General features: G+C 46.7%; 1 protein-coding gene across 1 annotated transcript in view; it reads right to left on the reverse strand.

The window, feature by feature from the left end:
• Positions 1-10507, reverse strand: part of KIF11 (kinesin family member 11) — a 29051-nt gene extending 18544 nt beyond the window's left edge. Inside the window, exons 1-8 of the mRNA XM_066600994.1 lie at positions 10425-10507; positions 7483-7573; positions 6679-6811; positions 4638-4735; positions 1762-1840; positions 1483-1668; positions 938-1062; positions 104-194 (exon numbers count right to left, since the gene is read on the reverse strand). Coding sequence (XP_066457091.1) covers positions 104-194; positions 938-1062; positions 1483-1668; positions 1762-1840; positions 4638-4735; positions 6679-6811; positions 7483-7559 — 789 coding nt within the window. The 5' untranslated portion in view covers positions 7560-7573; positions 10425-10507. The remainder of the gene's footprint in view (positions 1-103; positions 195-937; positions 1063-1482; positions 1669-1761; positions 1841-4637; positions 4736-6678; positions 6812-7482; positions 7574-10424) is intronic.
• Between the last annotated feature and the right edge of the window lie 298 nt (positions 10508-10805).

Here is a 10805-nt window from a genome sequence, read left to right on the forward strand (position 1 = left end):
ACAAGATGCTTGGCTGTGCCAATACAACCCAGCCACCTTAAATCTTGGAAGCACAGACAGCAGGAGTGAGGCAGTCAAAGCACAAGCTATGAGGAAATCTTACCAAATTAAGCTTCCCAATTTTCACCAGCTCTTCTCCATCAACTGTAGTTTCTTTCATGTGAATTGTGATGGAAAACACCGAATGAGATCGACTGTGAAGGGAAACATTTTAATTAATTAAAGCTACTGCAAACAAGAAGCATCTTATGGTGGTGATTGGGAAGGATGGGCAGGAGAGTGCATGTTTGAGTTGCCCTATATTTTTCTCCATTGATGGCAGTAAAGTCTGGGGTAATACAGCTCAGACATACACAGATGGCCATATTGTGAGGCGCAATGAAAAATCTGGGTGCAACTTGCATCACACAGCGCATGTAGTATTCTTATTTATGAATGGGAAGGAGAATAGCACATTCTATTTTTTTTCTACATGGGGCTATCGAACAAGTCCGTCACAGTACTTAAAGGGGTTCATGGATTAAAAAAAAAAAAAAAAAAAACACACAAAACAAAGACACACGACTATTGATAACCTATCCTCAGGACAGGTCATAAATAATTGATCAGCTGGGGTCCGCCGCTGTGGACCGTGGCCATTGACTTGATCCAGTGCCTGTCAATGCCACAACAGAAAGGTACATTAACTCTGACCCCTGTGTAATGGCCGAAGCAGCGGTCATTGGTTTTATTGACAGCTGCACCTACAATTACCAGCACCAGCCATTATGCAGGGTTCGGCATTCCCCAGCCTACCAACTATTGATGACCTATCTTGAGAATAGGTCATCAATAGTATTTGACCAGAAACCCCCTTTAAGTAGTCAAAGAAAATGCTGAACATAAAGTTCCGCAAACTCAGATTTTACAGAAGCATAGAAACATTCGAGATACATACCTGGAGTAAGCATTCATTAGAGTGGATGCAGTGGTCCTCTTTGCTGCTCCTCTTTCCAAGATATGATAAACTTCATCCTTGTTGTGTACAGTCACCTCTTCCAGGCCTTTAATAATCACTCCTCTCTGTGGGACAATTACACAGGGCGATGAAACAAATTGTACAGAAGTAAAGCAGATTTCTTCCTACATGAAATGACAAACAGCCAGAACAGAAAAATAAATCTTGTCAAGTTTTGAATGCATCTTACAGATGTTTGATGTGGGCGCCACTAGACCTTAAACAATGCATTTCCACTGCTGTGTAATAGTAACAGAATATATGTTAGGATCAATCTAGGAAGAACTAGACTACGGACCAGATATCTGCCGTTCAATGTGGACGCTGTGGGTGACACATCTGTAAGATGCATTAAAAACATGAGTTCTATCACTGTACATCATTCTGCTGTTGTAAGTCAAGGAATCAGCTTTTCTTCTGCACGATCCTGTAAAACTTCAAATAGAGACAGGAGTGTAAGTTTGTACCATCAATGGGAGACTCACTTTATTGCGGGGATCATCAAACATCTGCAGCCTCTCGCTGACATCAGGAGTCGGACTTAACAGGTCAAAAAGCTCCTCGTTGTAGATTTCCAGCAAAGAAACCTTCACGGAGAACTCTGTACCATTCTCAGAAAGTTTCTCAAATATCTGGTGAAGAGTACGAGGAATTACACCGGCCAGAGGGTCCTGTGCAGAAGACAAAACGAAAAAAAAAGTAGTCATGGGTTTAAGGAAAGTATTGAAATACTGATGAAAAGCAGAAAAAGATTTAAACAATACCTCTTCCCACGTAAACTTCTCATCAGCAGTTCTTTCACCTTCCATAGTGAAGGTTTTCCCTGTGCCGGTCTGACCGTAGCTGTAAGACAGCAGGTAACAAAAGAATTTAAAGCAATGCTGCGGCAGTCCGTGAGATTTCCCATCATCCGGGCAAGAGATTTCCACAAGGAAGCACGAGCCGTATAAAAACCGGTGTGAATCGGCTTTAAAGTCCTATTCACAATTATGAACTCCGATTCAGAATGTGTGCCAAAATTTGCACCAAATCTGACCCTGCCCCCTGGACTCTTGTCGATTGGCTGAATATAAAGATAAAAAGGATGCTTTTTAGCTGCATTAGAGGCCAAGTAGGCATGTTATAGGAGAACAAGGGGCTGCTGAGGGTGAGAAGGTGAACCAGGAGGGCAGAGGAAGAGAGTCTTACATTTTGTAACTTTTTTTCCCCACGAGTGTGCCAATCTAGTTCACAAGTTATTCCCAATTCCTATGTTCTAGTTAGCAGTAAATAATGCCTAGGTCTCCATAGGCAAAAGTTTAACAGCACACTCATTGTTACATTGTTCATTTCTACTTTTGGGTTTTAAATAGTGTAGATTTTGGTAACATCTAGTGCCTTGTATCCGGAATCCTGCGTCACTCTACAATCACTCACAACAGAGAGTGGCTAGACAACCGAGAATGCCATTGTGTCTCTGGTAACAAGAGGGCTTGTGGCAGATACCAAGCAACTAGTATGCTTCAGACCAGTCGGCAGGTGTTACGTTATGAAGTGTCTGATGGGCGCACTGCACAGAAGAGGTGTAGCCAGAATCAAACATGGCCACTCCAGCTTCTCTGACTGTCTGATGCAAAATCTGCATTAGTCTTAGGCCGCCTGCACACGAGCGTTCCGGATTCCACTCGCGGATTTTCACGCGCGTATGGTACCTAAATGTGCTTGCGGATAGGTGCGGATGCGTGAAAAATCACGCGCGGATATACGCGGATGTGTTGCGGAAAAAAACGCGCAGAAAAATCCGGAAGACACCCTTATTGTAAACCCAACCCCTAGAGAACTGCCCATTCCCTGGAAAACAGCTTTAAAACCAACACCCAGACTCCGTTCTGTCCCTCTTGCTTGTGTGAGCACTGTTAAATTATTCTGGCAACATGCTTTCACCCGGTGAGCAGATGTCTTTGTGGGCATGGTTGATCCATGTAACTTTTTTCGGACGTACTGCGGTAACGGAGGAGGAAGAGCCCCCCAGGAAAAAAAGGAGGTACTGGGTGCACCCTGGCTGGTGTCTGCTGGCTGCTCTCTGGTAGATGAGGGGACTGAAAGGACAGATCTGCAGTTGAAATGTGCCTGTGAAGCTCTGCTGTGTGCTGGGACGCCTCCTACCATGCCTACTTCCTGTAGTCATAGCAACCAGTGACTCCATCCGCAGCTGCACTGCGGATGTACTGCGTGAAAAAACGCACCCATTCACTTGTATTGGAGGCTTCACGCGCATGATCCGACCAAAATTAGAACAGGTCGCAGATTTTTTCACTCGCGTGAAAAAACGCGATACACATCCGTCCGTCTGGGGACAACTGCGGATCCTCATAGGAGTATATTGGCTGTGGTCTGGGGCGGATTATGTGCCTAAAATCACGCGCTTGAAATTCTGCTCGTGTGCAGGCAGTATACACCTGTTTCGATTGACCAGGTGAGCAGCACTGGCCAGTCACATCAGGATGCAGTGTCGTCGACTACTGATAAATAATACTACACTGTATGCATCAGATAGTCAGACGTGGTTTGGCCATCCTTGCTTCTTCAGGACGAAGGGTCGCTTTAAACCGGCCATTTAGCAGGTATTTTGATGGTTGTCAAACTAGCCAAATTATGCCATGATAGTCTACTGGCTGATCTCACAAGACCATGATATGACTGGATTTTATGAGTGTACCCTCACTATGAAAGTGCAGATAGTAGTCTACTGAATGGCCATATAAGCTAGTATCAGGTGTGGCCGGAGCAGTTTTGTATGCCGATATCAAGGCTGATGGCTAGCAGTCTACTGGCCGATATGTTAGAACTAGCCGCAGGCCTGGCGTTATTGTGCGCCTAGCTATGGAAAGCGCCGGCCCCGTGTCCACGAGCAGAGAATCATTGCGATTTTCCGCTCGCGGCTGGCAATTCGCAGCATGCTGCAAATTGCCACGATTCTCCGCGGTCAGCCTGTCAGATAGGCTGGCCGTCGGAGATTAGTCTGCCAGCTCCTGCTCCCAGGCGGCGGCTCCCCGCAGCGGGACTTCGCAACGCCCGTGAACAGGGGGCCTTAAGCTGCGTCTTATACTCACCAGGCCCCATGTTCCAATGCTGTGCACACAGTCTGACCTTTCACAAGGCTGTGTGCACTCACACTCATCTCTATGGGAGAACGTGTGCACAAGGCCTTGTGAGAAAAGTTATGCTGTCTGCGCTAGCTGATTTCATGGGGGCATAGTACTGTAACAGGGGACATGGTAAGTATGAGAGGCAGCTACACAGACTACCTCCTCCCCTTTGAGCCCCTTAACAGTTTAAATCTAAGATCAGTGGAGGAAGGAGATTGCGTACACACTGACTGCAGATCTGAGAGCAGGGGAGCCCAGTCTGAAGACAGCCCGTTCCCCCACAGCTGGAAGACAGCAAGTCCTAGTTACTACAGAAGGTGAATGTCTAACAACAAGCAGGGGACTGCACTTCAGCCTTGATTTTACAGTGTTAAAACAAACTTTAATGACAGCATCACATGACTGAGGAGACACAGGATATATGAGTGTACATCAGATACGCTTCAAAGGGTATCTTTACTGTTGTAATACAGTTCTTCACAACAACAACAAAACAACGAAAAGATACTCACGCAAAAACGGTGCAGTTATAGCCCATAATAACCTCATCCAAGATGGGGCATACTACACTTCTGTACACTTCAATTTGTTTAGCCGACGGACCAAATACCTGCAGATAAAGAAAAGGGTATTATAGTATGAAGATCTCATTACAACCTTGCAGCACTTAACCCTCTAAAGGGCCAGGGTGTTTGTCCTAAAAAGACCTGATATTTAAGGTATTCTACCCATGTGGTGGTTTTGCTGATTTATTTTTTTTTCCTTCAGCTACCAAAATTATTTTTGCTGCAGTTTTTCTGTGACATGTAGGGCTACCGAAATTATTTTCAAACTTTCCATTTTAGTTTTATTGGGGGTAAAAAGCTTTAAAATATACATTTTAATTAGTGGGTTCCTCATTTTGAGAATATATATATATATATATATATATATATATATATATATATATATATATATATATATATATATATATATATATAGATATAGAACTACAAGGCGCATATAACGATGGTTTTGGTTGGCGTCGACATCAGATAATTTTTTTATGTATACATTCTTATTTTACTAGATTGACATGCGGGCAAAAAAATAAATAAATACACATACATATAAAAATCCCAGCATGTCCTTTTTTTGCAATATTGCCCATGGTCTTTAGTGGGGCCAGCACCAGCCCTATTGACAACAATGGGAGAACATCGCAATCCACTGCCATCCAGGGGTTTCCCCTGGATTGCGAAGGAGATATCGGGCCATGATTCACAGCCTGATAACACACTAGTCAGTGTGAAGGAGTCCTGACTCTCCCTAGCAGCACTGTTGGCTGAGGCACAACAGCAGCCATAGACTTAACATAGGAACTTTGACCTGGCCTGACAGCTCACTCAATGTATCAAGCTCACATTTTATGATTTTATGGCGGTGGGGAGGATATAAGAAATCTAATGACACCAAGTCATGCAAAGGGGCCAAAGCCAAAGTGTGGTGTCAGAAAAAGCCTGCAGGCTTTTTTTTTATATTTGCTTTCATCTTTGAAAAAAAAAAAAACAAAAACAAAACAAAACAAAAAAACATTAATGGATTAAAGGACTTCAACTTCTCTTCAGGATGGGCCATTAATATCTGATCAGTGGGAGACAATGGGACAAGCCTGTAGTACTTAAAACATCCTCTATAGACACAGAATGCCACTTTTCTGTAATCCCATCTTTCCCGCTTGCATCGCCAAGACAGTTTTTCTGGGAATTCCCCCCTCTTCTCCCCAACTAAGACAATACAAGTGCAACGGCTAGCCTCTCCAGCACCCCTGTGTATATCCGGACCCACAAGGGGATGCATGGTTCACCTATGGTCAGTTGGAGAGTTTCAGATCCCCTACTGGCTCACGCTCCCATTTGTTTCACTGAAATCCTATGGGCTTCATATAAGAAATGAGATGTGACACCAGGTTCTCTTTAAAAGTTGCTGCAGGAGTCCAGAGGACAATTAGTTGCCTGCTCGGAACTGGAAAAGTGAATTGGGCCACTCACTCATTCTCAGAGGGAGATCATGCTTTTTCCTTCCTTACAAAATATCTTTCTGCAGGTTCCAGGAGACACATTTTAAAATGCTGACCCCTCGGTATAGGGTGCCGTGCCTCCTCCACCGCATTTATCCTGAAAGTAAAGATTCAGCGGTACCCAATGAAAACGACCTGCTGTCCCTGTAATGTACAGATGTGCTGGGTCCCCCATAGACACTTGTTGTACCCTCACCAGTGCTGGGGATCCAGAAGTAGGGACCCCACTAACATTCCAAAATGGGTTTTCTACCATTTCTAGTAACTGTACCATGAAGTAGTTATCCTCTATCTGCAGGATAGGAAATACCCATCTGATCATTGGGGATTGGGGGGGGGGGGGGGGGGGGGGGAGGGGTTGTTTAACTGCTGGGACCCCCACCGATCACAAGAACATGGTCGACTGATACAGCAAGAGCTCAAGAATCAGTTCCAAGAATGTAGATTAAAATCCATAGTGTCCGAACCAAAAACAGCTACATTCAGTCACCTACCATATCAAACGCATAGTTTTTCTTCCCCAATTTCTCATTTATTCCACCGGTTCGAACAGAAACCTCTTTACGCTGGGGGTCAAATTCTAGAACGGAATGAGAGTTCGCCTTCCGTTCCATCTGATTGAAGGGTCTGAGGCGGAATTAGAAGAGACAGATTTAATGACACATGTATGGATAATGGCTGATGAACCTCACCCTGCACTCCATTCACTTTCACAGAGACCGCTGAGACACCCCACCAGCCCTCGCTCGGGTATTCCCGTATACTCGGACAGCGCTCCTTCACACTGGCATCACTGTGGGGAAAGAATCGGCCCCAGCAGTGGCAGGAGAACGGGACACGGGTGATGACAACTGTTTATTGGTGACCCCAAAACCCAGAAGTGACAATTAAGATGGACATCAGCAGTCCAGGTGTGATGGTCCAAGTAGAAATCCATGTGTCTGCCCAGCGCTGTTCAGTTCCACCCACATGCAGAATTGTTCAGCCATGGGGATTCCCCCTTCCTGCTCGCCGAACGCAGCGGGAAAGTGGAATCCCCAGCGCAGGTATGACACTACCCCAAGCCCGTCTTGTGAAGGAACCGAACAGTGCAGAATGGACCCCATTGACTATAACTGGATCTGTCTGGTCTCCACCGAGCTGCCCAGCATTTAACCGGAGGAAAGGGCTGCACGCGGCGATTTTTCTTCCGATTTTGTGTCGGATCTGCGATGGAACCTCCCATAGGTGAGAGGAGGGCCCAAGTCATATGGTAGAGCTTAGTATATTACACGCCCGAGACCTGATCGGGCACCTACCTGCATCTTACAACCACCTGGATATTCTTCCCCTTCTCTTCTTTCTTGTTGAACAGGATGGAATTTTGGGACGACATCACTGCGAATAAACCTGTTGGGGACAAACAGACAACCATTACCACACTTGTGTTACACACATTTCTGCATTTCGTATTCTACGACCACCTAGAATAAAGCCCAGGACTGCCCATGTGGCTACAGGGCTGCTGCAGAACTAGTCCCTTCTAGCGCCCTCTTTCCCCAATAACCCCATGTAGCTTCCAAAGTGATCCCACAGCACTGTTAGGGCTAATGCCCATGGACGGATTATCGCTGTAGAATTCGTGGTCAGACACGCGCTGCAAATTCCGCAGCAATGTCCGTCCATAGACATGTTGTGTCTTCCACTCGCGGGGGGAGATTCGCAGAAGGTTCTATTCTATGCGGAAAAACACACGGACGACTTCCATTGCAGTCAATGGAAGCTGTCCGTCCCGCGATGCCTCCTCTGTAAGCGCAGCGGAAGCATCGTGGGAATCCGCGTCATCGCCAATGCGTCATGCGCTACACTGCGCATGCGTGCCGACAAGACACTCGCGACGGATCAGGAGAGGCGAGTATAGGGACTCTCGGGGGCCCTGGGTCTGATTCCACTGCAATATTTCGCAGGAGGGATCCGACCCGGCTGTGGGCAGAAGGCCTTACAGAGGAAACCCTGCCTATCAAGAGATAAGGGGGAAGACCCACTGCTTTAAGGCCCCGTGTCCACGGGACGCACGGTTTCCCAGCGCAGAATCCTTTTACTCATCTGTCCAGACGCGGCGCGGGTCTTAGTCGCAGCCGGATCTTTTCTTCTGCGTGACGGATGCACTTGTGACGTTGTGTCTTTTTTTTTTAAACTCCCGTTTCCCACATATCTGCGGCACGGCCACAGTGTCATCCACTGCTGCGTTGCGGATCGAACAGCTTCCATTAGCTTCAATGGAAGTGGTCGGTGCGGGTAAACCGCAGAAGGTGGAGCAAGGTGCGTTTTCCCACGCGAGCGATCTGCGCAGATTTTTAATTCCATTTTCCTCCTGGAAACAAGGCCTAAAGGGGTTGTCAGCCATGAAGCACGTAAACGAGAGCTGCCGAGCCCAGGGGTTCACCCATTCCCCTTCCTCGATGTGCGCAGAAGTAGTCTGCTGTAACTCATAATGAGGACTAGTCCTGTCATAGCAAACATCCACATAAGTAGTCCGCTGTATACAACGAATGGTGGCCAGGGATGGAACTGGGAGCCCTAGAAACTAAGAGGAGATGTCACAAGAAGGTAATCCCTTTAAGAGTAGTCGTAGCAGCAGTCAGCTGAAGGTCCAGCTTATCTCATCCCCAACACATGAACGGCCTTAGTTTTTAGAGAACCCCCAACATTGGTGGTGGAGGTAACACACACCACACACACTTCCTGGTGACTGGATTCATAAATCCCCATCCAGGAAGCGATGGCTCTGATTGGTTCTTTGAGCACCGTGCTCAGCCAATCAATGCAGCGTTGGATGAACCAATGTGGTGGCTGTGATTGGTTCATCCAACGCTGCATTGATTGGTTCTTTGAGGACCGTGCTCAGCCAATCACAGCCACCACATTGGTTCATCCAACACTGCATTGATTGGTTCTTTGAGCACCGTGCTCAGCCAATCAGAGCCATCGCTTCCTGGAGGGGGGATGATTTATGAATCCCGTCACCAGGAAGTGATGATGTACGAGCAGAGACGACTGCGGGAACCGCGCGGACCTGCATAATAGAAGTGGACTGAGCCTGCTAGGTAAGTAAAATAAGACCCTGTGCCTCTTTTGGGGCACAAGTTAGTATAAGACAGGGTCTTATTTGGGGGGAAACAGTATAATACACAATGAAAAATGCTAGTAACAGCGAAAAGCAATTTATCTGAATCGCTGTAATGTACCGCATATTATACGTGCGCGAAGAAAGCAATGCTGCCCGAGTTCGAAGACTTCCTGCCAGGATGGAGTTTGAACTTGAAGTTATCTCAGAGTTTACAGAAGCAGCGCGCTCGTTAACAGGGCTCTCCGGGAACAAGTTACTGAGGAGCTCTCCGTAGGGCGCCATCACACGAACACAAGAGTTCACCCAACATTAAGTTATGAGAAGGACAGAAAGAGCGCGACTTAATCCGAACGATCAGCGAACGAGCCAACGATGGCTTTTATGCCTGCGTAAAAAGAACGAGTGAAAAGTGAACGCTTCTCATTCGCCATTCACACGTGTTTAGACCGAACGCTAACCATTCCGTCTAAAATCGCCTTCTACTAAAGGCCTCACTCAGAGGAGCGTACACGCCCGAGTATTACGCAACCCTAAAGCAAATGCCACTCATGTAAATACGCTGCGTATTTACACGATTGGACTAGGAGCACGCTTTTTTCACGCGCGTCCTTACACAGCGCTTACGGCAGATTTGATTACAGCGGTTTATTGCGGTCCATAATACAGACCGCTATGGGACAGGCTGCGGAATACTTTCTGGCACATTAAAAAAAAAAACAAAAAAAAAAAAAGTATTTTTGAATACCCCAATGCAAGTGAATGGTGTGTCTGCACTACATATTACACGCAGGACAATTAAAGAGCCCCTTTAAACACCTGCCATGTGTTCGCTGCTACAGCCAATCACCAGCCACCCTGGGGCCAGGAAAAAAAAAAGTTAGAAGTGCAGCAACCATAACTATTTTAGTTTTTTTCGGCCCTCCATGTAAACACTTAGTAACAAAAAAAACCCTGAAAAGTTATATGGGGAAAAAAAGTTACCAAAAATATATAGATTTCTTACTCTGGCAATGCAGGGGTTAAACCGTCCTGTAAACGCAGCTGCCGCCTTCCCGTCCAGCGCTGAACACAGCACCAAGTACACTCCGTATCGTCTAATATAGATATCGCGCTATGCGGTGCCGTTCCTACCTGTCTGCGGCTCCGGTTCACCCCGCTGTCAGCCGCTCGGAAGAAGACGTTACACCGCCACTCCGGCTATACAGGGCGCATTTGAAAATTGCGCTTCCGATAACAGCAGCCAATCAGAGCTCAGTAATGCTGAAGAACCTTATTGGCTGTCGAGCAGCTAGCTAGACGCTGATTGGTCAGAGCCAAACGAGGATACGTAATTGGTCCGCGATGCCACGGCGTTACGGATTGGACGAGCTCTGTACCACGTGACCGTGTTTTAAACTACAAAAGCCTTGTACAGAGGCTTGTTGACGTCACGCGTTAGCTCCGCCCACTGGGCTGCGGCGAGGGCTTCCTGTTTACTAGCAGAGAAGTCATGGTGGGGAGGAGAGTAGGAGC

The sequence above is a fragment of the Eleutherodactylus coqui genome, chromosome 4 (assembly GCF_035609145.1).
Source record: "Eleutherodactylus coqui strain aEleCoq1 chromosome 4, aEleCoq1.hap1, whole genome shotgun sequence".
NCBI classification, from domain to species: Eukaryota; Metazoa; Chordata; class Amphibia; order Anura; family Eleutherodactylidae; genus Eleutherodactylus; species Eleutherodactylus coqui.